This window comes from Oryctolagus cuniculus, chromosome 21, assembly GCF_051225735.1.
Source record: "Oryctolagus cuniculus isolate XC-2025 breed Fujian yellow rabbit chromosome 21, ASM5122573v1, whole genome shotgun sequence".
In the NCBI taxonomy this organism is placed as follows: domain Eukaryota; kingdom Metazoa; phylum Chordata; class Mammalia; order Lagomorpha; family Leporidae; genus Oryctolagus; species Oryctolagus cuniculus.
This window is the reverse complement of record NC_142887.1, coordinates 21,817,727-21,843,775: the sequence shown is the minus strand read 5'-3', so window position 1 is coordinate 21,843,775 and position 26,049 is coordinate 21,817,727. Positions and strand designations below refer to the sequence as shown.

The 26,049-nt window shown below is 55.8% G+C and overlaps 2 protein-coding genes across 8 annotated transcripts in view; one reads left to right on the top strand and one right to left on the bottom strand.

Annotated features, from left to right (window-relative positions):
• Positions 1-822: 822 nt before the first annotated feature.
• On the bottom strand, positions 823-6,852 carry ISCU (iron-sulfur cluster assembly enzyme). Its single transcript, XM_002722120.6, has 5 exons — positions 6,707-6,852; positions 5,520-5,633; positions 4,768-4,878; positions 2,896-2,974; positions 823-1,325 (listed from the first exon to the last, which is right to left on the bottom strand). Exons 1-5 carry the CDS (start codon positions 6,818-6,820, stop codon positions 1,243-1,245), a joined length of 501 nt encoding a protein of 166 aa, XP_002722166.1. The 5' UTR covers positions 6,821-6,852; the 3' UTR covers positions 823-1,242.
• Positions 6,853-8,141: 1,289 nt separating this feature from the next.
• The window catches only part of SART3 (spliceosome associated factor 3, U4/U6 recycling protein), a 37,749-nt gene continuing 19,841 nt past the window's right edge, over positions 8,142-26,049 (top strand). The window contains exons 1-6 of one of the 7 annotated variants that reach the window (XM_089322874.1): positions 8,142-8,503; positions 14,964-15,090; positions 17,644-17,748; positions 21,602-21,786; positions 23,141-23,246; positions 24,308-24,432. In XM_089322874.1, coding sequence (XP_089179000.1) covers positions 8,186-8,503; positions 14,964-15,090; positions 17,644-17,748; positions 21,602-21,786; positions 23,141-23,246; positions 24,308-24,432 — 966 coding nt within the window. In that variant the 5' untranslated portion in view covers positions 8,142-8,185. Of the gene's footprint in view, positions 8,504-14,963; positions 15,091-17,643; positions 17,749-18,509; positions 18,583-21,601; positions 21,787-23,140; positions 23,247-24,307; positions 24,433-24,597; positions 24,680-26,049 lie in introns of those variants that run through there. The other 6 variants (XM_017338062.4, XM_017338061.4, XM_089322876.1 and 3 more) reach the window with 6 other exon arrangements.

Below are 26,049 nucleotides of genomic sequence, written 5' to 3'. Positions count from 1 at the left end.
TGTGTGGGTGGGGATCGCGGTGACGCCGCAGGGAGTGGGCAGCCGAGCCCGGAGGGCCGTGCAGTAAACAGAACAGGCCACAGCGCCCTCTCGCAGGGTTCCGCCCGGGTTCTAATTTGAGAGCTGTGCAGGCTTTGAAGTTCTGTGCCCTCCACCAGAGCGCCCAGGGCAGTTTTTAAACAAAGGCACGTTTAAAAGGCAGCCGCCTGCGCCTGCGCCCAGCGCCCAGCACCAGCACCGGAGAAAATGCTCACGCCTGTCTGGAAGTCGCAGATTCGAGGCTGCGGTAGTCCCGCCGCAGCGTCAGGCTTTTTCCGGAAAGCTCCGGGGTGTGTGCGTCGGTGCCGTGCGGACGGGCCGAGGGGCGGCCCTCGGGATTTGGTGGCTGATGCTGCAGCGGGGTGACTGGCTTCAGACCTCAGGTGTCCACTGCGCAGGGACAGACCCTAACCAACCACGCGCCTCCCCCCAGAGGGCAGGACACGGATGTGGCACAGGTCCCGCCCCAGGGCCTCGGCCGCCACCGGCCCAGGGCCTAGGAGCCTGCATTCCAGCTCACTTCCCATTGCTCTGAGTTTGGTGCGTGGCTTCGGGGCCTTGTCCGACGGTTCTCAGATCTCAGGATCTCATAAACAAGTGGAATCATCACACGAACTGCAACACTCCGACTTCTCAGTGCCTGTCTGGCCAAGACCAACGACCAGCTTCCTTCCCCCTTGTTCCACGAAGCGCGGGGCATGAAAAATCGCCTGGCCGTGACCTCTGTGGCCCCATGTGCTTGGAGAGGTGTGACGTCATCACACACGGGATCTGAGACAAGGCTGATGAGAAGCTTGGGGCCCTGTGACCTTTTATTTATTACAACACACACTCACATATACACAGCGACTATGTACAATCATTGGCTCCCTCAGACAGAGACTAAGGCATCCTACGGGTGCTCCCCGACAGCAGACTCGGCGACAGGAGATATTTATGAACTTCGCGGCCAGAACGCGAGACTCCATGACTGGTTTCAGTTCTGAGGCACACACACAATTCAAAACAGACATGAGCTTGTTAAGGCGAGAAAGGCGGGCTTAAAGAAACCACGGATTCAGAACAAGGACACTGTGTATTGAGCTGGAGTCAGAGCCGCCGGTGGACAGCAGGCATCGTGCGCGTCTCGGTCTTCTACATGGCAGCCCAGGGGAGCGCAGCGCAGGTGGGCGAGCCGCGGGCGGCCCTGCCAGGGCCTCGGCCTCACTTCTCCGCCTCGCCTTTCTTGGGCTCCTGTTTCAGCTTGTAGTCAGCCAGCGCGGCTTTGATGGCGTCCTCAGCCAGCACTAGGAGGAACAGACGGAAACAGCCTCAGTCTCGACACTAGAGAAACGGGCTCAGGAGTGGGACTGGGGGGAGGCCGGGGCACGGGCGGAGCGGCAGCTGCTTCCTGGGGGTGACTCCCGCAGGTGGCTCTGCACACAGCCTGGAACCCACCTCCTCCCCCGGGAGACGGGGACGCGCACGCTTTTCTGGCAATAGCGTGGGGACTCGGAGCGGGCGTCTCACACACAGCAGGGGCGCGACACGGGCTGGCTCCATCCAGGAGTGCTCGGAGCCAGCCGGCCTGACTCGGGTCGGCTTGACCTGGGGAGGGGCTGCCGCCGGCACCTCGCCCTCTGGGGGTTCCGCGTTTGGAAACTTCTGCTCAGGAGTCAGTGTTAAGCATAAGGCCGAGGGGAACATTGAGAAAGCCGGAACGACAGCCGAAAGCAAGCAAACAAGAGCGTCCGCTAAAGGTCCCCGCACCTGAGTGGCTAAAACAAGGGCGAAGCGGTCTCCAAGCCACGGCCTCCCCGCAGTACGCGAGAGCCCAGCTCAGGCGGAGGGAGCCGAGTCCCAGCGAGCTTCCTGAGGACGGCTGGTGCCCCAGGTCTCTTCCGAGTGTCACGCGGGCGAAAGGCTGGCGCTCCGCTGACTTTCAGCTCGTGAGCTCGGGACCTGCAGCGTGCTAGGGCACTGTTTCCCATCCCTCTTTCCCCGGAGAGTTAAGAGAGGCTGGGGAAAGTGTTTGATCTAACACGCAGACCCCAGACAGCAGGGGCGCGGGTCAGAGCACGCGGCTTTCCCCAGCACGGTGCACGGCGGGCACTGCTCAACCAGGCTCCGTCACTCCACAGACCCAGGCCCTGGCAGGAACAGCACCTGCCCGGAAGAGACCGGAGACTCAGGGAGCAGGACGCTGGCAAGAGCCCAGTGTTTTCCTCTGCTGGTCCTAACTGAGCTACGATATGAGCTGGCAGGGGACAGCAAAGATTCTGTAATCAAGGCCCGGGGCTGGCGTTGCGGCGTAGTGGGTAAAGCTGCTGCCTGTGACGCCAGCGCCCCATGTGGTTGCCAGTTTGAGTCCCGGCTGCTCTATTTCCGATCCAGCTCCCTGCTAATGGCCTGGGAAAAGTAGCAGGAGATGGCCCAAGTGTTTGGAGCCCTTCACCCATGTGGGAGACCCGGCTGTTGTAGCCATCACAGGAGTGAGCAGTGGACGGAAGATGTGTCTCTCCTTTTCTCTGTAACTCTGCCTTTCAAATCAATCTTGGGGGAAAAACCAAGATTCTGGAATCAAAGCCTGGGGCACAAACTCTGGCTCTGCCACCAACGAGCTGTGACGGGGTGACTTCAGGCGCGCGCAAGCTTCCTCGTCCATGACAGGGGAGTGATGGCTCCCGCTGTGGACCTGAGGGTGTCCTCAAGGTCTAGAAACGACATCCATGGAGGGCTCGGGACACTCCATGCCAGCACACAGCAGCTCCCAGCCGTGAGACCAGCGGGCGCAAAAGGACGCTCACTGCTCTCAGGCAGGCGGGCTGACGTCAGGGCCAAGCGCCCTGCTGGCCGACGCCGCAGGCAGAGACTTACTGGAGCAGTGCAGTTTCACCGGGGGGAGGCAGAGCTCCTTGGCGATGTCTGTGTTTTTGATGGTCAAGGCTTCCTCCACCTGACAGGCACAAGGGAGACGCACAGGTTTAGTGAGGCTGGGTGACGCGAGGGCCCACGAGTAAGAGGCGGGCCAGCGGCCTGAGCACAGGCCGGGCGGGGGACAGCACACACACAGATACACACACACACAGACACATAGACACACACACACATACACACAGACACAGACACAGACACACACAGACATGCACACACAGACACACACAGACAGAAACACACATACACACACAGACACACACAGACACAGACATATACACACACACACAGACATGCACACACAGACACAGACACACACACAGATACACACACATACACACAGACACACACAGACATGCACACACAGACACACAGACATGCACACACAGACACAGACACACACACAGATACACACACTGTTTAGTAACTCAGTTCTCAGGACTCCTGCACTGGGGCTCTCAAGGACAAAGTACACACATCCGCCCTGCCTGGCCAGGGTTGGCCAGGGCGGCCAAGTCCCGGGATTCTGCCAGGAGCAGAATCCGTGAGGAGCCTCTTAGGGGCCTGTGTGAGACAGCAACAGGGGTCGGCCTTTTCTTTTGGTTTTCTTTGCTGGTTTTGCAGGCCCAGGGCCGGGAGCTCTCTGCAGACAACCCCTCTGCCTGCAGGACTGCCCCCTGCTCCCCCTGGGGCAGCCCCGGGCACCAAGTGAGGTGGGCAGGAGCTTGCCTGGGGGAACACAGCCCCAGTGCCTTGGGAACCCTGGTGGTCGGGGGTGGGGGGTGGAATCTCAAGTTAAAGAAAGGCCTGTGCCCGCTTTCGCTCATAGCTCGGAGCCTGCTAATGGCCAGGACCCTGAGCCCAGGGGCCCTGTCTCAGTGCTGAACCTGAGAGTCCCTGCTGACAAATCACATGGGGGCCACGTGAGGCCAGAGCAGGTCAGGTGAGTGCTCCCTTCGCCAACGGAGTTTGCCAGCCGAGGCCGGGCCAGAGGCTGCAGGTGGCACGTGGCCTGGCCAGCACTGCACGACTGCTCCTAAGACTTGGCTCCCTGGCCCGTGTCCCTGCGGGCTGGCTTCCGAGAGGTTGTCAGGGTGACGGGGGCCCTCCCCCCGCTGCGGCCGCTGGGGAAGGGGGCTTTGCAGAGAGGAGGGAGGAGGTGCGCCAGCCCTCCTCACCTCTCCCGGAAGCCTGCGGCAGCCACCGCACCACTGCTCCCGGGGCTGACCCTGCCCTCACCCCCTGTGTTTCCGAGTCCTTACTCCTGCCGCTATGGGGCTTAGGCGGTGGCACCAGCAGGAGGCCCTTCCTCCTTGGGTCCCTGGGGCCGTGCCCTGGAGGTGGTGCTCACAAGGGTTGGCAGCAAAAGCCCAGCTGGCCCAGCCACGCCCTCTGCTTCCTGGCTCAGTGTGAGGCGGCCTCCGAGCACCACTGCCCTGCTCCTGCCGCACCACATGGCTGGCTCCGTGGGGCTGCCCAGCCCTGGACCTGGACCTGCAGACTGGAGGCAAAATCAACCTCTCTTCTCTTCCTAAGTAGCTAGTCCTGGATTTTTTTTTGCCGCAGTGATGTTGACAGCCGATACAGCCCCCAAACACCCAGGGAAAAGTGATCAACAACAAAACATCCACACACCGCCCGACACAGTGTGGAGCAGGCTGGGGTCAACCTTTAGGGAGGGGGGACTGAAATAACACTGTGCGGGTAGCATTTGCGAATGACCTCGTGACGTGTTGTTCCTCTCGGCCACACCTGCCCCTCCGAGAGGCAGGCTGCAGGCGGTGCTGCCAGAGGGCCAAGGAGCCCCAGCCTTACCGTCTTCCCTTTCACCCACTCGGTGGCTAAGGAGCTGGAGGCGATCGCAGAGCCGCAGCCGAAGGTCTTAAACCGGGCGTCCACAATCTTCCCCTTCTCATCCACCTGGATCTGGAGGAAAGAGAGAGGAGGTGACTCCCGGGTCTCCCCCAGAGCTCCGGGCTCGCCGTCCACGCTGCGAGTGAAGGTGCTGGGTACCGGCTGCTTCCGAGACCAGGGATGACGCAGGGGCTGCCGGGGCCAGCGCCCAGGCCTCGCTGCCGCCCCGGCCTGCTCGGGGCTGGGAGGAAGTCGGCCCACCGCTGCTGGGCAGCTGCTGCTCCAGACAGCAGAGGGTTTCCAGTGCGAGTCTCCTGCGGGCACCCACTGCACTGAGGGGCCCCCTCCTGCCCTGTCTCTGTGTTCCTAGGCATGTGAGGTCTCTGGTGGGCTTCCCAGCCCATGAGGAGGGAGGTCCAGGGTACAGCTGCTGTAACCCAAGTGCCAGCGGCTGCCTGCAGGACGCTTCCGATTTGGGCACACGGTTTCCCTTGGATCAGCAAAATTCACAGACCCTTCCAGCTGGCTAACTTGGAGTCTAGGCTGACGCAGCGAGGTGGAACGTGAAGTCAGCTCCCTCCTCCAGAAAAGATCTGCACTGCAGGACAGCAGTAGGAAGGAGTCCCTGCTCAATCCGTTACGACAGGCCTCCTCCCAGAACCAAACGGAACGCGGCGAGAGCGGGGAGCTGCCCGGCCCGTCCGGACCCGTACCTGCAACTTCATGACATCCCCACAAGCGGGGGCCCCCACGAGGCCAGTGCCGACATTTTTGGACGTCTTGTCAAGGGACCCCACGTTTCTGGGGTTTTCATAGTGATCCACAACCTGAAATGAGAAAGTCGGGAAATCGCCACGTTCTCCCCATGACGTCAGCACCCCGCCCCGGGCAGGCGCCCACTGAACACGTCTCCCGTGGGGGAGAGAGAGAGCCTACATTCGCATCAACGAGGGCCCTCTGTGTCACAGGCTCCTCTTCCCCCCAATAAAATCCACTCTCCAAGGAGACGGATCACCATTCAAAACTGTAAAAAACACCACTCATAGCCCAGGGCCACAAGGCTTTCTCGGAAGCCTCCGGGGGGGGGGGGGGGGGGCCGCTGCAGAACGCACAATGCTATCTACCAGAGGTGCTAAAATAATAATAAACAAAACAGCGCCGGGCAATGCCATCACCCGGAGCAGCCGCGCCCCCTAGCGCGAGCCCGCGTCCCTTCTGCACAAAATGTCAACAAAATGCCACCGGAGCCCCGAGCCCACGAAGCAGCCAGCCCCCGCCCCACATCCCACCCGAGGCCTCCCGAGAGAACCACGTCTACTCCAGACTCCGTTCTGAGTTACTGCGTGGTTTTTAGCTGCTTCCCTACAGAGGCAGGCGCACACGTCGGGGTCTTTACGCCCCCGGGGACGCGGCCAGCGGCTGTCAGCCACGGCTCGCTCTCCCTCCCTCGCCAAGAGGCAAAAGCGAACCCCGAGCAGGTGCAGCGACCCCGCCACCGCGACAGCGCGTGCCTAGGACCCCACGCTCACTCTCTCCTGCTGGGGAGCCGCGGGAACAGGGTCGGAGTGCGGCGGCGACTGGCCCAAGGTCACCTGGCCCGGGCAGTGGCCCGAGCCCGCGCCGGGCTGTGTGTGTCCTCGACTCCGAAGGCCAAGCGCACAGGATCCCCGCCCAGGGCCGTGGGCAACGGAGGGGAAGCAACCGGGAGCCGCCTGCTGAGCTGCGTTTATCCATCAGCCGTTCCCGTCACCGCGCAGCGAGGGGAAGTGGGCGGAGGAGCGGGCGCCGATGGCCCCTGCTGCCTCGGCCACTTCCACCTGCCGTGGACGGAAGTGTCGGCTGGGATCCGGGGACGCCTGGGTGCCCTCGGCCGCTCGCGCACCCCTAGGCTCGCCCCTACCTTCTTGTGATAGAGCCGGGCCGGAGCGGACAGCTCCCGGGCGGGCAGGCGCGGGCTCCGCAGCAGCAGGGCCGACGCCGCTCTCCGCAGACGGCCAGCTCCAGCCGCCGCCATCTCTCCGGCGAGCCCCTGAGCCGCCCCAGAGCGACGCCGAGGGGCGGGGCGCGCGCGCGCGTGCGAGTCGGGCTGACGTCAGCGCGCCTGCGCCCGCCCACTCCGTGCGCGCGTCCGCGCTGTGGCCTCGCCTTGGCCACGCCCCTCGGGGGCGGGGCGTGGGAAGCGCGGGAGGGCTTGCTGCGGGGCGTTGGGGTCTGGGTTGGGGTCTGGGGATTCCGCGGCGGCCGGGCTGAGAGGGTGCAAGGCCGCATTCTAGAGGCGGACCCGGTACAACTTTGCAGTGCGCCATTGAGGCTCAGAGTGGTCGCGCGGAGACCTAGGCTCAGTGGGGACAATTGGTGACCCCAGCTCCGGGATCCGCCCCTCCCCGGCTGTGCGCCCTGGGCGGCTGGTGCCAGTTCACCAAGCGTAATCCGTGGTAATTCTAGGACAATTGTTTTAGCCACGCGGCAAATACGTATTAAGTGCCGGCGCTAGACAGAGTGGAGGATTTGCACGGAAAGCAAACCCCACCGTTCTGGTCCCTTTACGCTTGGTAATGAGGGAGAAAGGCAGTGAATGAACACACACGCACACACACACAAACCAATATTTCCCTACCTCAAAAATGGGACGCTTCTTAAGGAGGAATCAAACACCAATCCCTTATTTTCCAAACAATGTCTAGATTGTATCTCTGTTGAGATCTCCTTACAGAACAGCAAACTCCTAATTTATAGGACAAGGCATGGCAATGAGGAGCCACTAAAGACATGTTTATTCATGGACTCTATTGATGCTGGCTTGCATAAGGCGATGTGATAAAATTGGAAAATTCAAACACTTAACGTCTACCAGGTACGAGGCATTGCATAGAACGGGAGGCTCTCTTAGGGAAGTGAGTTTGTCCCGTGAATGATGCAGTCGATCCTTCCCGGAGGATTTGTTTTCTCAGCGTTTGAGCCTCAGTTGCTGGGAGACCGAGCTCCGCTCCGAGTCCGGCTAGGCTTTAAGAAAACATTTATTTACAGGAATCCTTTGACCTTCTCAAGATGGCGCCAAGCCCGTCACTGCAGACACCACGCTCACTCCACGACTTCCTCTATGGCCGCCACTTCCTGTCCAAAGACCCAACTTCTGTCCGGAGTTGTGCCGGAATACCTGTCATGTTAAGGAGCCTTTTCTTCGCCGGAGGTTTCTGAAAGTATATTAAAATAATAAGAACTGCGTACTTTTGTCTGTTTTCTTGTCCTCTGAAGCTCCCAGTTTCCCTTTCGGTGGCAAGAAAGCGGGGGTTTTGGTCAGGCGCGCGCCGCGGGCAGCCTCGCCCTCAGCCGGGTCTTTGGCGGCCGAGGGAAGACCCGGGAGTCCCTGAAGCGCAAGATGGCGACGGCGGCTGCATCCTCGGCTTCGGAACCCGAGGCCGAGCCCCAGGCCGGGCCCCAGGCCGAGGGAGAGGAGGATGAGGTCAAGGCGGCCAGGACGAGGAGGAAGGTGTTGTCGCGGGCTGTGGCCGCTGCGACGTCCAAGACCATGGGGCCAGGGTGGGACCAGCCGCAAGAGGAAGGCATGAGCGAGAGCGATGGGGATGAGGAGTACGCCATGGCCTCCTCGGCGGAGAGCTCCCCCGGGGAGTACGAATGGGAGTACGACGAAGAGGACGAGAAGAACCAGCTGGAGATCGAGCGGCTGGAGGAGCAGGTGGGCCCTCGCTCCGGGGCCCCGGCCCGCCCCGCGGTCGCGAAAGCCGGCAGGCCGCCGGGCATCCCCGCAGCTGCGGTCCTGGATCGCCGCCTGCGGCCCTGGTGCTTCGCAGGCGTTGCCCGGTGGAGGCTCGGTGACGGGAGCGGTGCTAGCGCTGCTTCACGCCGGAGGCCGAGGACGGGTCGGGCCGCCGGTACTTTGAGCCGCTCGGAACCGCCCGGGTAAAGTTGGGTCTTGTTAGGATGGAGTCCTTTTCCTGTGGGCATGGTAACGGGGGTCCAGCGCAGCGGGGGAGGGAAGATAGCGGTTGAGACGGTGGTCGCGGGCGCGGAAAGGGGGACAGAGGTTTGCCCCGCTTTTGGTAGCTTGGGCGGAGTGCTTAACGCCCCTGGCCCGGGCTGCCCCGGCTGCCGGTTGGAAAACGTTGTGTCCAGCCCCGAGGGGGTGTAGGGAGTGACCGGTCCCGTCGATGGTTGTGTGCAAAGAGCTCCCGAGATGTGCTGAGAGCTTCGGTCGTTGGTGCACGCCCAGTGTCACAGCAGAGGTTGGGATGGGGGAAGCGGTACGCTAACCTTTCCCCTCCCTCCGAGCTTCTGCTGGGGCGTCCTGCTGGGCAAACCCAACTGGGCGCCCGGTGCTGGGGGGCCCGGGGCAGGGTGGGGAGCGTGGGGCGCCAGCGAGGCGATGCAGCACTGTCTGGTTTCCCGGAAGAAGCCGAGGCTTTGCTCCAAGTCGCTCAGAGTGGGGTTTGGACCCTGGCCGGCTCGGGGGTGTGAGGCTGCTCACCCAGGTTCTCACTCAGCCCCGCCCGGGGTCACTTGGTTGGGATGCCTCCCTAGCACTGATGCTTTTTTTAAGCCCTGGATAGCAGTGCGATCCGTGCCCGGGAGCTGTTCCCAGAGGAACCAGTGGCTCCATTTCTGGTCAGTAGAAACGGCCACTGGTTTTGGTATGCGGAAGCGCAGGTGTCTGATGCAGCGAATACAGGGCGACCCGGGCGCCGCGCGGGCTGTGTTCCCGCCCTCCGACTGCTGGCCCTGGTGCTTGACTGCACTCCTCCACGAGCTGGGGCGGCGGGGCCCCCTGTTTTAGCAGGAGGGGCGTCTTGACACCAGGGCGAGGCTGCTCAGCTCCCTGGGGGCGGAGGAGGGGTCAGAGGCCGCGCCTCCTGTTGCTGGTGCCCAGGGGTTGCCCGTCCGGCCTCAGGCCACCCAGGGTGGGTGTGGAAGGCCCACAAGCTGGGGCCTGGCAGGTGGTCTGAGCTGACGACGCCTCCGGCTTCGGAAATGAACTTTGCCAGTTTTTCCAACCCTCTCCCCTTCCTCATTCTGACCCCCCGGCCCCTCGTTTTCCTAACTGCCTTGCTGTTGGGGCCGTAATTACCGGTAGTGTGAGATAGACCCCTTAGTACTTGGTGGCTCTGCTTGTGAGTTCTGGCTGTCCTCCCTGAGTGTATTTTATGAAAGCTGTTATTTTTTTAAAAGGTTTATTTATTTTTTTTAAAGACAGAATTACGGAGAGGCAGGGGTGGGGTGGGGGGAGGTCTTCCGTCCATTGGTTCACTCCCTAAATGGCTGCAATGGCCAGAGCTGGGCTGATCCGAAGCCAGGAGCCAGGAGCCTCTTCCGGGTCTCCCATGTGGGTCCAGAGGCCCAACCACTTGGGTCATCCTCACTGCTTTCTCAGGCAATCAGTAGGGAGCTGGATCAAAAGTGGAGCAGCCGGGTCTAGAACTACACCCACATGAGATGCTGGCACTGCAGACGGCAGCTTTACCCACTACGCCACAGCATCAGCCCTGAAAACTGCTATTTACTGTGGTACCTGCTGTGATCAGAAGCAGAGATCTAGAAGTGGGGTCTCAGATGCCCTGCCTGAGCCGATTTCTCCGAAGGGCACCGGGATGGTGGCTTTGCAGCCACGTGTGACCCAAGCTCGCACCCGGTAGTGAGGACCTGGTACGAGTGGTTTCAGCTCTCTGAGCCCGGGACGTTGCGGTTGGTCGACTGAAGGCAGGGGTAGGGCCTCCCTCACAGGACGGCCGTGGCTTGAAGTGACGCAGTGTGCATGCAGCTCCTGGCCCAGTGCGGCACACAGTAGGTGCTGTGGAAAAGCCCACCCCGTTCTCCTCCCTTCCTCCCCGGGCTTCTGTGCGGTTTGTAGGCACAGGTGGGCGTGGCACCTTTTCCCCACTTAGCAGATCATTTTGTGCCTGGGCTGCCTCCTCTGTGTCTCTGATGGAGCCCCGGGACTGGCGCGGGCCAGCCTGATGGTGCGCATTTGCCGGTGCTGACGGCACTACGCGGCACTGTCTGCTCTAGGTGTGTCTCAGGAGGCATGTGACATGCGGACTTCCCAACACACTTCCTTACCGAGTGTCTTTTGTGTTTTGGCCAGAAAATCGGACCACCTTAGAGGCAGGTCCCGCTGAGGCGACCTTTGTGCCCGGTCCTCCTGCTGACCTACAGGCGGTATTGCTGTTCCGGCCGGCGCCGCAGGGCTGTCCCCCCCGCTCGCTGCTCGAAGCCGGCCGGCTGGCAGAGAGCCTCACGTGCTCTGGGCTGGAGGACTGTCTTTCCTGAGCTTCTGGAACTACTGCTGTTGTATGCAACATACTGTACAGTTGTCTTTTTTTTTTTTTTTTTTTTTTTTTTTTAAGAGGCAGAGAAAGAATCCACTAGATATCCACAAAAGGGGGTTTGGGAATGTGGTCCAGGTCTCTGATGTGGCTGCAGGAATCCAGCCACCTGGGCCATCCCACTGCCCCTCCCCCCTCCCCCCAGGTCTGTAGTGGCGGGATACTGAAGGCAGCACCCGAAGCGCGATGTCAGACCAGGCACCGACCCGCTGGGGTCAACGCCCCCCCTCACAGTTGATTTTGAAACTCGGGGTGGAAATAAAGCTACACGAGAACCCGAGCAGACTGGCAGCCGGCAGAACTGGGAACGCTGTGTCCTTACCTAGTCCAGTGAGAGGTTGTCCATCTGCTGGTTCACTCCCCAAATGGCCACAGTGGCCAGGGCTGGGCCAGGCTGAAGCCAGGAGCCTGGAACTGCATCCGAGTCTCCTGTGTGGGTGACAGGACTGAAGCACTCAAGGCGTCTGCCGATGCTTTCCCAGGCACATCTGAAGGGAGCTGACTCGGGGTGGAGCGTCTGGCACTCTAACCAGTGGTCACGTGGAATGCGGGGTGGCAGGCGGAGGGTTAACCCACCACACCACAGTGCTGGTCTCAGTTGAGCATCATTTGTTGAAAAGGCTTTTTTTTTTTTCTCCATTGAATTCCTTTTGCACCTCTGTCAAAAATTACTAGGGCCTGTTTGTGGGGGTCCGTTCCGGGGTTCTGTTCCCACCCTTTGATCTGTTTGCCAGTTTCACACAGCACTGATCATTGCCAATGTAGACTCAGGTAGAGTCGTCATCTCCCACTTTTTCTTCTTTTTCAAGATGATGCTTAGCTCTTTTAGGGCCTGTGCCAGTCCATGTAAATTTTAGAATAAGCTTATCTGTGTCTACAGAAAGCCCTACTGGGATTTTGGTCAGAGTTTCATTAAACCTCTAAGTCGGTTTGGGCAGAGTGTCTTTCTTGTCTGTGTTGAATCTTTGAATCTGTGACCGTGGGACGCTGCTGCGTTTTTTCAGGTCTGTGGTTTCTTTCCTCAGCTTTCTGTGACTTTTCAGCGTGCTGGTTCCATGCATGTTTCAAGTTTATACCTCGGCTGGCACCGTGGCTCACTAGGCTAATCCTCCGCCTTGCGGCGCCAGCACACCGGGTTCTAGTCCCGGTCAGGGCGCCGGATTCTGTCCCGGTTGCCCCTCTTCCAGGCCAGCTCTCTGCTGTGGCCCGGGAGTGCAGTGGAGGATGGCCCAGGTGCTTGGGCCCTGCACCCCATGGGAGACCAGGAAAAGCACCTGGCTCCTGGCTCCTGCCATCGGATCAGCACGGTGCGCCGGCCACGGCGGCCATTGGAGGGTGAACCAACAGCAAAGGAAGACCTTTCTCTCTGTCTCTCTCACTGTCCACTCTGCCTGTCAAAAAAAAAAAAAAAAAGATTTATTTATTTGAAAAACAGTTACAGAGAGAGGTAGAGACAGAGGTGAAGGTCTTCCATCCTCTGGTTCACTCCCCAGATGGCCGCAACGGCTGGAGCTGAGAGCCGATCTGAAGCCAGGAGCCAGGAGCTTGTTCTGGGTCTCCCGTGGGGGTGCAGGGGCCCAGGCTGTCCTCTGGGGATGCTGGTGTTGCAGGTGGTGACTTTACTTGCTGTGCCACAGTGTTGGCCTTGTTAATTCTTTTTTTTTTTTTTTAAGATTTATTTATTTATTTATTTGAAAGGCGGAGTCACAGGCAGAGGCAGAGAGAGAGAGCGTGAGAAGTCTTCCATCCCTGGTTCAACTCCCCAAATTGCCGCAACAGCCAGAGCTGAGCTGATCCGAAGCCAGGAGCCAGGAGCTTCCTTCAAGCCTCCCACGCCAGTGCAGGGGCTCAAGGACTTGGGCCACCTTCTGCTGCTATCCCAGGCCATAGCAGAGAGCTGGATTGGAAGTAGAGCAGCTGGGACTCGAACTGGTGCCCATATGGGATGTTGGTGTCCCAGGCCAGGGCATCAACCCGCTGTGCCACAGCGCCAGCCCCCCAATAATTGGTTTTTAACTTGACTCCATTGTGGTCAGAAAGTGTATCCTGTCTGATTTCATTCCTTTTGGATTTGTTGAGGTTGGTTTTATGGGCTCAGCGAATATTCCCTGGACACTTGAGAAATACAAGGTTTATGCTGTTGTTGGTAGAGTGCTGCAGGTGTATAGATTAGGTCATGCCGTGGATGTGCGGCCGAGTTCTTCTGTGCCCTTGCTGGCTTTCTGTCTGGTGGTTCTGTCAGCTGCTGAAAAGGGGGTGCTAGACACTGCTGCAGCCTTCATTGTGGGGGGGCCGTCTTTGAGCCGCGTCAGTTTTTCTTCATGTGTTTGGGAGCCCTGTTTGGAGCATACACATTTAGGATTGTTGTATCTTCCTGATCCTTTTGTCATTGCATAATGTCCCTTTTTGTCTCTGATATTCTTTGTTCTGAAGTCTGTCGGATATGTTTTTTTTTTTTTTTTTTTTTTTTTGACAGGCAGAGTGGACAGTGAGAGAGAGAGAGAGACAGAGAGAAAGGTCTTCCTTTGCTGTTGGTTCACCCTCCAATGGCTGCTGCGGCTGGCGCACTGTGCTGATCCGAAGCCAGGAGCCAGTCTCCCATGTGGGTGCAGGGCCCAAGCACTTGGGCCATCCTCCACTGCCTTCCCGGGCCACAGCAGAGAGCTGGCCTGGAAGAGGGGCAACCGGGACAGAATCCGGCGCCCCGACCGGGACTAGAACCCGGTGTGCCGGCGCAGCAGGCAGAGGATTAGCCTAGTGAGCCGCGGCGCTGGCCGCATGTGATATTAATGCAGCCACTTCAACTTCTTTTTAGTTAATGTTTGCATGGCATATCTTTTTCTGTTTTACTGTCAGTCTGTGTTTTCAAATTTGAAGCAAGTTTCTTGTAGTAAGCATAGAGTTGTATTTTTTTTAAAAGATTTATTTATTTGAAAGGCAGAGAGAGGGAGAGACAAAGAGATGGTGGGGGTGGGGTGGGGAGAGATCTTCCGCTTGCTGTTCGCTCCCCAATGGCTGCAACAGCCAGGGCTGGGCCAGGCAAAACCAGTGAGGAACTCCATCTGGGTCTCCCCCTGGGTGACAGGGACCAGGTACTTGGGCCGTTATGCGGGTCTCCCCGTGGGTGACAGGGACCAGGTACTTGGGCCATTATGCGGGTCTCCCTGGGGGTGACAGGGACCAGGTACTTGGGCCGTTATGCGGGTCTCCCCGTGGGTGACAGGGACCAGGTACTTGGGCCATTATGCGGGTCTCCCTGGGGGTGACAGGGACCAGGTACTTGGGCCATTATGCGGGTCTCCCTGGGGGTGACAGGGACCAGGTACTTGAGCTGTTATGCTGGTCTCCCCGTGGGTGACAGGGACCAGGTACTTGGGCCGTTATGCGGGTCTCCCCGTGGGTGACAGGGACCAGGTACTTGGGCCGTTATGCGGGTCTCCCCGTGGGTGACAGGGACCAGGTACTTGGGCCGTTATGCGGGTCTCCCCGTGGGTGACAGGGACCAGGTACTTGGGCCGTTATGCGGGTCTCCCCGGGGGCTGCATTAGCAGGAAACAGGAATGGAAGTAGGGTAGCAGCGTCTCTACCCCAGGAGCTCCAGACAGGGGATGCAGGCGTCCCAGGAGGCATCCTAGCTGCTGCCCCACAGTGCCTGCCCCGTCTTCGTCTTTGAGCGGGAATGTTGCATCGTGGGCGTGGCCATGTCAGTGGCTCTCCCGTGTAGCACGGCAGGTGGGAGTGCTGGCACCAGTGGTGACACAAAGCTGTCACTTTGAGGACAGCATTTTAAGTTTCAACCTCCGTTACTTTTGCTTCTAGCTCTCCATCAACGTCTATGACTATAACTGCCACGTGGATCTGATCAGGCTGCTGCGGCTGGAGGGGGAGCTGAGCAGAGTGCGGGCGGCTCGCCAGAAGATGAGCGAGATCTTCCCCCTGACTGAAGGTACCGCCTCGCGTATCTCGGACCCGAGACTGGAGCACTGTGCTGAAGGGGTGCTCCTGCTAGAAGTCTGCCGCACAGAGCACCTTGGAGAGAAGAGAACTCAGCGTTTCAAGTCAGCTGTTTTCACTTAATTATCTTAGTGTTTTGCAAGATATAGTTGGGATCATATAATATACATGCACATTTTGAATCCTGATTTCTTTGTGCTCATTATAACAAATTATTTTTTAAAGATTTATTTAATCATCATTTGAAAGGCAGAGAGAGAGAGAGAGAGAGAGAGGTCTTCGATTCACTGGTTCACTTCTCAGATGGCCGCAGTGGCTGGAGCTGGGTGATCAGGAGCTTCTTCCAGGTCTCCCACGCGGGTGCAGGGGCCCAAGGACTTGGGCCATCTTCTACTGCTTTTCCAGGCCATAGCAGAGAGCTGGATCGGAAGTAGAGCAGCTGAGACTTGAACAGGCGCCCATATGGGATACCGGCACTGCAGGCAGTGGCTTTACTTGCTACACCACAGCACCTGCCCTGACAGAATTTTTTTAATGGAACTAAACTTTTACTCTCATTCTCTTTTTTTCCCCCATTCCAGTGTTTCTATATTTAACCTATTCTCTTGGAGCCAGAAATTGTGAATATATTATAATTAAACTTTTAGAGAGTTCTTTAGAAGTTTATTTCCATTTTGTTTTGAAAGGTGGGGAGAAATAGAGATCTACCATTTCCTGATTCACTCCCCAGATACCTGCAGTGGTTGGGTAGGATCACACCAAAGCCAGGAGCCAGGAACTCTTCTCCGTGTGGGTGGCAGGGGCCCAAGGACCTGAGCCATCATCGTTGCTCCCAGGGTGCACGTCGCAGGAGCTGCAAACAGGTGCAGTGGGGACTCGAACGCTGCACTCTGATTTGGGATACAGGCATCCTGAGCAGTCTTACTGCTGAACCAAATGCTTGCCTGGAATAATAGCTTTGCCTTTTTTTTTTTTTTTTTTTAAGATTTATTTATTTATTTGAAAGTCAGAGTTACACAGAGAGAGAAGGGGAGGCAGAGAGAGAGAGAAGTCTTCACCTGTTTCACTCCCCAGTTGGCAGCAACAGCCGGAGCTGCGCCGATCCGAAGCCAGGAGCTTTTTCTGGGTCTCCCACATGGGTGCAGGGGCCCAAGGACTTGGGCCACCTTCCACTGCTTTCCCAGGCCATAGCAGAGAGCTGGATGGGAAGTGGAGCAGCCGGGACTAGAACTGGTGCCCATGTGGGATGCCAGCACTGCAGGTGGCGGCTTTATTTGCTATGCTGCAGCAGTGGCCCTGAACAGTTTAAAGATATATTTATTTTGAGGGGCTGGCGCCATGGTGCACTACGTTAATCCTCCGCCTGGGGTGCCGGCCTCCCATATGGGTGCCGGTTCTAGTCCCAGTCGCTCCTCTTCCAGTCCAGCTCTCTGCTGTGGCCTGGGAAGGCAGTGGAGGATGGCCCAAGTGCTTGGGCCCCTGTATCCACACCAGAGACCAGGAAGAAGCTCCTGGCTCTTGGCTTCGGATTGGCTCAGCTCCAGCCGTTGTGGCCATTTTGGGAAGTGAACCAACAGAAGGAAGACCTTTCTCTCTGTCTCTCTCATTGTCTGTAACTCTACCTGTCAAATAAATAAATAAAATCTTTAATAAAAAAAAGATATATTTTGAAAGAGTTACAGAGAGAGAGGAAGAGACAGACTTTCCATCTGATGGTTCACTGTGGGGAGCAACTGGGAGCAACTCGGACTAGACTAAGTTACTGGAATTAAGACTTATTCTATGCATCTGCTCTCCCACAATATGGCACTGGGAGAGGAGGGAACAGCTTCTACACAGCTGCCTCCAGTTCAACCAATAAACTGCAGGAGCTGCTCCTGATTGGAGGAGAGCAGCGTACTCGGCGTGTGGGTAGCAGAGTTGGGATTGGTGGAAGAGGACTATAAAGGAGGAGAGAGACAACATGCACCAGGAACATCTATCTGAAGGAACACCTGTGCAGCCCCCGAGAGAGCCGGCCGGCGGTGTGCCGCTCCCCCGCGGAAGTGGGGAAAGTGGCAGGGGGAATCGCCCTTCCACGGAGGTGGAAGGGACGGTAGCCAACCCGGGAAGAACCAGCAGCAAACCCGGGGAGGGCCGAGCAGACAAAAGAACAGCGCAGGGTCCTGTGTCGTTCCTCCACAAAGAGGGGGAGCGACAGTTCACTTCCTAAATGGTGGGGTGTCTCATGTAGGTACAGGGGCCCAAGCACTTGGGCCATCTTCTGGTGTTTTCCCAGGCTCATTAGCAGGGAGTTAGATCAGAAGTGGAGCAGCTGGGACTTGAACTGGTGCCCATATTGGATGCTCGTGTTGCAGGTGGTGGCTTTACCTGCTATGTCACAATGCTGGCCCCTTGGTTTAGGAGTTGAGACTTGAGTTTGTATGAGCTGGGCCAGGCTGTGTGAGATGGCTGTAGCTGCTGGGTGCCGAGGTCTCCTGGTCAGGCCTGCTCCGGCGTGCGCTGTGGGGAGGGGCGGTAAGTCAGGAGGCGTGTTTTCTCCTAGAGCTCTGGCTGGAGTGGCTGCACGACGAGATCAGCATGGCCCTGGATGGCCTGGACCGCGAGCACGTGTACGACCTCTTCGAGAAAGCCGTGAAGGATTACATTTGTGAGTCCCCTGGGCTTTGTTTACGGCTGAGGGTGGGCGTGGGGGGTGTCTGGTGGTGACACCTAGATCCATCTGCTGTGTGGACTGTGCAAATTCTGTGAGATGTTGCGACCCGGAAGAGAGAGCTGTCGTCTAGCAGCTGGGAGATGGAGGTATGTTTGTCATTGTCTTTGGTCTTCAGGTACTTGGTTTTAAAATAAAAGTGGGAGGAGCATCCGCAGTGAGGGAGTGAATATGCAGAGGATCAAATTGTAAGGTGAGAGCAGCAGCAGTTGAGATGCATGAAAGCCCCCTAACCCCTGCGTCCTGTGCAGAGGACGCCCCAGAGCGTGGGGGGTTTCCTTCATGGTCAGGCGGGAGCCGTGGCTGCCGCCGCCCAGCATGGCTTGAGAGGATCGTGGTGCATATTCCCAGCCCCAGAGCAGATCAGCGGTCAGAGTCTGGTTTCTACTGAGTGCTTTCATGTCACTGTAAGGTTGAAAATCACAAGGCACACCATCCTTGGTTGGGGACTGGCTGTGCTCAATTTACTTCAGTAAGTAAATAAATCTTAAAGACAAAACAAAAAAAGGAATAAAGAGAAGCTACAGATTGGGGGGAAATATCTATAAAAGACATGTCTGGTAGGGGAGTGTTACAGACTCCTAATAAGAAAGCAGCCTGATTAAAATGCACCAAAGACCTGAATGCACTCTGCAAGGAAGATCTGTGGATGACAGGTAAGCGCTGAAGGGATGCTCCGTGTTGTGTGATCAGGGACGTTCAGAGAGAACTGAGATGACCACTGCACGTGCTGGGTGGCCAGGATCCAGAATGCCGACGGCGACTAGGCAGGTGAGACTGCAACAACAGGGGTTCTCGCTTCTCTAGAAAAGATTTATTTCTTTGAAAGAGTGACAGAGAGAGAGAGAGAGAGAGAGAAGTCTTCCCATGTGCTGCACGGCTAAGCTGAGGCTAGAAGCCAGGAACTCCTGGTCTCCCGTGGGTGGCAGGGACCCAGGCTCTTGAGCCGTCATCTGCTGCCTTCTCACGTGCATTAGCAGCAAGCTGGATTGGAAGTGGAGCAGCTGGGACTCAAACCTGTACTTCCATATAGGGTGCTAGTGTTGCAAGCATTGCCCTAACCCACTGTACCACAACGCCAGCCCAAGACATTCTCATTTATTACTGGTGGGAATGCAAAATGGTGTAGCCAGTTGGGAAGACAGATGGGCAGCTTTTTATAAAACTAAAAGTATTCCTCAACCGTTCAGTAATTGCATTCCTTGGTTTATACCCAGGAAGAGTTAGAAATGTACATCTACCCAGAAACTGTCACATGAATGTTCACAGCAGCTTTATTCAGAATTGCCAAAACTTGGGAGTGACCAAGATGACCTCCAGGAGGTGGATAGATAGATAAACTGGGACCTCCATACAATGGAGGATTATTTAGTTCTGAAGCGAAGTGAGTTACCAAACTGTTAAAAAGACATGGAAGAAGGGCTGGCACTGTGGTGTAGGTTAAGCCTCTGCCTGCAGTACTGGCATCCCATGTGGGTGCTGGTTCAAGTCCCGGCTACTCCACTTCCGATCCAGCTCCCTGCTAATGCACCTGGTAAAGCAGTGGAAGATGGCCCTAGCGCTTGGGCCCCTGCACCCACGTGGGAGACCTGGACCAGGCTCTTGGCTCCTGGCTTTGGCCTGGCCCAGCCCCGGCTGTTGCAGCCATTTGGGGAATGAATCAACGGATGGAAGATCTCTCTCTCTCCTTCTTTGTATCTATGCCTTTCAAATAAAGAAATAAATCTTTAAAAAAATGGATGAAACATAGCTGCATGTTGCTCAGCAGCCGGTCTGAGGGACTACACACACGACTTCAGCTGTGTGACAGTCTGGGAAAGGCAGAGCTGGAGACAGTGGGAAGATGAGGGCTGTTGAAGGCTGGGGATTGAGGGGTGAACAGGCAGCGCCCAGAGGACTTTTAGGGCAGTGGACTGACTCAGTGTGGTGCTGTAACGTGGGTACATGTCACTCTCTGTCCAAACCCATAGAGTATACCACACCAAGAGGAACTCAAAAGTAACTAGACTGAGTGATGGTGTGTCAGCCAGGGTTTGTTGATTGTAACACACGTACTGCTTCCGTGGGGGATGGGGATGGTGATGGTGGGGGAGGTGGTTCGTGTGTGGGGATGGCAGGCATAAGGGAAGTCTCTGTACCTTCCACTCAACTTCACTGTGCCTTTAAAACCATTCTAAAGAATAAAGGCTTTAATAGGACTTCATAGTGTTTCTCCCCGTGTCCATGGTGTCGTGGGCGAACGTGGTGTGATCTGTTAGGAGGCTGACCTCCGTAGAGGAGGAGCTTTGCCGTTGACCGGGAACCTCCCTTCAGCAGCCAGCTCATCCCGTTTTTATTTTATAGCCGTGTGGCATCTCTGTGTGGGTGAGTGAGAGCAGAGAGCACACAGGTTGGCTGGTTTTGAACGAGGTTCCCAGTGGAAAAGCAAGCCTCAGGAAAGCGTGTACTGCTTTCACATTGGCCTTCACTCCTTGGTGTTTCTTTTTTAAAGCTTAGAATATAGGTCTCTGTAGTTATTTTCAAATTCTTGAAAAGTGACTTAATAGGCAAAATAGGTACAGAAGAATCGATGCAATCAGAGAATTGAATTTGTTAGTCTTAAAGGCACAGAAGTATGTAAAAAAGTTAAACTGAAAGAAATAAGGCAGTGAAATTACTTCCTTTTTGTTGAAACATCATTAAAAAGAGACTTAAACTGCAAATTTCTGGTAGCAAGATGGGTACTTGTAGCTTTGATTACAGCAGAATAACTTTATAAAGAGAAAATGTTTGCTGTGTAGCTCACAGTTCTGGGGGTTCATGTCCAAGATTAGGCAGCCCATTGGTTTGGTCTCTGAGGGCAGCGGAGGGCAGTGGCAGAGCAGGTAGTGAGGCAGGAGCCAGAGACACAGCAGGGAGAGAGAGGGCCTGGGCCCAGACTCAGGCTTTTTTTTTTTTTTTTTTTTTTTTTTGACAGGCAGAGTAGACAGAGACAGAGAGAAAGGTCTTCCTTTTTCCGTTGGTTCAGCCCCCAACAGCCACTGTGGCCGGCGCACTGTGCTGATCCGAAGCCAGGAGCCAGATGCTTCTCCTGGTCTCCCATGGGGTGCAGGGCCCAAGCACTTGGGCCATCCTCCACTGCACTCCCTGGCCACAGCAGAGAGCTGGCCTGGAAGAGGGGCAACCGGGACAGAATCCGGCGCCCCGACCGGGACTAGAACCCAGGGTGCCGGCGCCGCAGGCGAAGGATTAGCCTAGTGAGCCGCGGCGCCGGCATGGACTCAGACTTTTGTAAAAACCGTCTTGGGAGGCATGCCTCCAGCTGCCTGAGGACCTCCCTCTGGCCCCCTTCCCAAAGGTCTGTCTGGACTTTCCACCAGCACCTGGCGGGGTGGGGGTGCCCTTGACACGATCCTTCAGGGGACGCCCACGCCAGATCCCAGCAGTGCTTGTCCTTCACTCTGATTAGAAAGCTTACACGGCAGTCAGGGATTCAAAGTAGAAAAAGCCAAGGTCTGGGAAGTTCTGCAGGGTGGCTCAGATTCATAGGTCTCTTCACTGCAGTCCATTATGGGTCCCTTCAGTTTTAATAGAGTTGTGATTGTTACAGTACAGACTTGCTCGGCAATCAGTGGTGATGCTGTGTGTACACTCACTCAGAACACACTTGTGAGATACGTTGCAGGCTGCAGTGTCAGGATAAGGACACGGGGTGCTTGCTGATGTGTGAATGCGTACAGTTTTGGTGGGCATCAGTTTGAGTATTTGGGTATTTTACAACCCAAACTAATAGAAGACTTCTCATTTTTAGGTCCTAACATTTGGCTGGAGTACGGCCAGTACTCAGTTGGTGGCATCGGTCAGAAAGGTGGCCTTGAGAAAGTCCGCTCTGTGTTTGAAAGGGCGCTCTCGTCGGTCGGTTTACACGTGACCAAAGGCCTCGCGGTGTGGGAAGCCTACCGAGAGTTTGAGAGTGCGATCATGGAAGCTGCTCGGGTGAGTGAGCCGGGCCTGCCTCGGGGAGGGCGTAACCTGCCCTGGAAGTCTTGAAACACGTGGGACATGAGTCTTAGGGTCCACACAGTTAGCAAAATGGTCTCTGCCCATGCCTTAGCTGGTGGGCAGTAAAGTAAACAAAAGTGATTGGCCTTTGTGGAAGAGCAAGACTGATTTCTCTGACTTAGTTGATGCCACAGATTTTTTCCGACATTTAAAAATAGACTGCTTTACTTAGATAGTTCAGGAGAATGTAGAGAACAACATGTCGCTAAAAAAACATGTGTTTCACATCCAGTTGTAACCGCTAGGAGGTCTGACCCTGTCATGGCTGCCTTTTAGATCATGATTTGTGGAAGTTGACTGTGCGCACGTGGCACCAAGTGTTGTTGACACACACAGGAGCTCTCCGATAGATAGATGGTTCTTTTTTTTTTTTTTTTTTAAAGATTGATTTATTTATTTGAAAGGCAGAGTTACAGACAGGCAGAGGCAGAGAGAGAGGTCTTCCATCTACTGGTTCACTCCCCAAATGGCCGCAATGGCCAGAGCTGGGCTGATCTGAAGCCAGGAGCCAGGAGCTTTTTCCGGGTCTCCCACATGGGTGCAGGGGCCCAAGGACCTGGGCCATCTTCTACTCCTTTCCCAGGCCATAGCAGAGAGCTGGATTGGAAGTGGAGCAGCCGGGACTAGAACTGGTGTCCATATGGGATGCAGGCACTGCAGACTGGGGCTTTAACCCGCTGTGCCACAGCACCAGCCCTGATAGGTGGTTCTTAGTTAAGTAGCCCTGGTCTGCAGCCGGGTCCTCAGCTTACCCTGAATAAGGCCCAGGGCATCCCCTCTGTCTGACATCTGTATCACTCTGTTGTCAGAATCCCTGCGTGCACTCTGCTCTCACTGTCCCCAGATGTTCCTGTGTGCACTTGCCACCAGACTGCTTTTACTCCCCTGTTCCTTCCACTGGGAGCCTGCAGACGTATCCTAGACACTCACTCCTGCAGGAGTCTTTCTGACAGCAGCTCTCCCCTGAAGCCAGTGTAGAGTGAGCTTCTGTGCAGTGCCGTGGCCCTTAGCATGCTGCGTGTGTGTGACCCCTAGGGTGTGCCCCGTCACGGTCGCTGGGATACGTCTCATGCGTGGTTTTTGCTCTCTCCACCGTAAACACTGGAGAGGCACAGGTAGCATTTATTTTTGTGCCCTTCCCAACCCTTCGCAGGATACTTCATGTATGAGAGGTCATAGGCAGGTTTTTGTTTTTTTTTTTTTGAGCTTGAAATGAAAATTTTTTTGAGATACTTTTTGAAGTAGAAAGATCCAGAGTTTGTCATTTACTACTGATTTGCTTCTTTAGCCCATAGCTGGCTTCCTTTCCCCTTCTGACCGGGAACAAACCTTTGATTCACAGCTTGACAAAGTCCACAGTCTCTTCCGGCGACAACTGGCGATCCCGCTCTACGGTAAGAGACGCAGCCCTGGCGGTAGCCAGCCCTTGGCGTGTTCAGATGTGTCTCAGTGTGTCATGGCACGGGTCCTCCCAGCAGCCTGTGGGGCAGGCAGGGCTGCTGTCCTCATTCTCAGTGCACACTGTCACTCTGTACCAGGCCTCCCAGGAGGATTGTAAGGAGCACAGGCCCTCCTTGACGATGTCATCAAGGAGGGAGGTGGGGGCTGCAGCTGACGGAGGTCGGCTTTACCATCCAAGGGTTCTGTGGAGGACTAACTTCCGTGACAGAGTAGAGTTCATGTGGGGGGGTTAGGTTTGAGAGTACTGGTGATGGGAAATACGTGCATTTGAATTTCTTGGGTTTGTTAATAGTCGTATTTTGGGGTAAGTGTATTTTTGGCAAGCCGCGCCTCTGTGAGTGTTCAGCGCCCAGAGGGCTGCAGAACGTGGGAGGAGTCGGGGACCTTTGCCTTGTCCGTTCCCTGGCTGTGCAGCGTATAGGGCACTTCACTTGACCAGGTGTTACTGCCTTGTACTCTGTGGTTTATCTGGGTTCAGTTTAACAAATGATAAAGTGACAACATTGGATCATGAGGTGACATGCGGGAAAGGCCAGTACTGAGGTGTCTCACTGATTTTGTCTCACATACCAGTAAGCAACAACCTCACCTGGTGACCCAAGTGTGAACTTGAGTCAGTCAGCCTGGGTGCAGAGCCTTGCTCTGCCTTCAACCGTAGCCAAGTGACTTCGCCCTCGCCTTCAGTTTCCTAGACTCCAAATGAGGGTCACATTAGATAGTGCGCTGTGGCGGTGTGGGGGTCAGATGAGTTAATGATGAAAAGTGAGGTCAGGTGGTGCTGATAAGTTCATTGACTCTTGATTAATTAGCCGGTACAGGTGCCTGGGACGTTGAGGTGGAAAGGATTCTGGGACCAGCTCGGCTCGGCAGGAGAGCTGCCATGACCACAGATGAGGGAGGGGCTGGTGGCACCTGAGTCTCATGGCTCAATCTGTGTTTGGGTTGATACAATGCAAGGGCAAGACCCACGGGGCTGAAATCCATCTTTCGATAGATATGGAGGCCACGTTTGCAGAGTACGAGGAATGGTCGGAAGACCCAATACCAGAGTCGGTGATTCAGAGCTATCACAAAGCACTGCAGCAGCTGGAGAAATACAAACCCTACGAGGAAGCGCTGGTGAGTGTTGGCTTCTCGTCCTCAACTCCCCTCTCCACGCATTTCCCTGAGCCTCCGTTGCATTATCTTGAAAACCTGTACTGTTGTGAAATGTAGCCTGTATAAGTGTGTCCATACAGCTCACATCATAATAATGAAGTGAACGTCCGTGTACCCACCACCCAGGCTAAGAAATAGAACATTGCCAGTACCTTAGAAGTCTCCTATGTGCCCCTCTCCGATTGCTTCCTCCTCCCTCTCGCGAGAGGTAATCACTTTCCTGACTTTGTGATAATCATTCCCTTGCTTTTCTTTATAATTTCACAGCCAGTAAACGTATCCTGAATTAATATGTTGTGTTGATTTTGCTTGCTTTGGAACCTTTATATAATGGAGTCGTGCACTGTATTTCTTTTGAACATTCAGCATGTTTTGGGGTTTGCTCACGTTGATAAGGATAGTTGCGGTGTGTGTGCTGCCCCTGCTGTGACGCCGGCTGTATTCACCACAGGCCTCCTTGCCGGGCAGTGGGCTTACCTCCAGGAGCACAGAGCGTCCTCTCTGTCTGCTGGAGCAGCTGGGAATGAAGTCGCTGGGGCGTGGGTTAGTGCCAGGGGTTGTCCAGGTGGTCAGTTCTCATTCCTGCCCGTGCTAGCTGAGAGGTCTCACTGCAGGCGCTGAATCCGGGCGCTGGCAGGTTTTGCCGGTTGACGAGTCTGAGATGGTGGTTTTGCATTTGCCTGATTACTAATAGAGTTGAGCATCGTTTCACTTTTATTGGTTATTTGGATTTACTGTGTTTTGTGAGATGCATATTAAAGTCTTTGGCCCATTTTACTTTTCATCTGTTTCTTTTCCAGTTGAGTTTTGGGAGTCTGGCCTTATCCCTCATTGTTGGTTGTATGTATTGCATTCCTATTCCCCCCCACCTGTGGCTTGTCCACTTTTTAAAATGGTGTCTTTTGCTGAACAGCTCTTAATTTTCCTGTAATTGGATTTGTTATTTTTCCCTTGTGGTTTGTGCTTTTGTTGTGCTTATTTGAGAAATCTGTCTTCAATGTTCTGAACTCTATTTTCTTAAGAAAGTGTTACCGTTTCACTTTCCCACCCGGAGAAGGAGTTGTCCTAGTTCTGATTCTGATAGCCCTGACCCCACCTCGCTGATGTGCTGATGTGCACGGCGCCCCGCGGCCTCTGTGCCGGGTCAGCCGTCTGTTCTGTGCCGGCCTCTCTCCTGGTTTGTGTGGCACCAGCACAAGGACTGGCTTTGTGAGAAGCTTTGATCGTGGATCCCATGAGTCCTATCCACCTTGTTCCTCTTTGTGAGAGTGTGGCCTTTTTTTTTTTTTTTTTTTTTTGAGATTTCTTTATTTGAAAAGCAGACTGAGAGACCGAGACAGAGAGATCTTCTACCTTGCTTCACCCCCAGATGCCGCGATAGCCAGGCACTCAGTGTTGGGTGCAGGCATTTCAAGAAGCATCTTAGGCTGCAGCAGTGCCTGCCCCACCTCCGCGCTCTTCTCCATCAGGCTGAGAGTCAGCTGTTTAAGGTTCTATTTAAACCACAGAAACAACGCCTCTTGTCTTTGATTGGAATCACTTTGAATCTACGGATCAGTTTGGGGAAGAATTTCCATC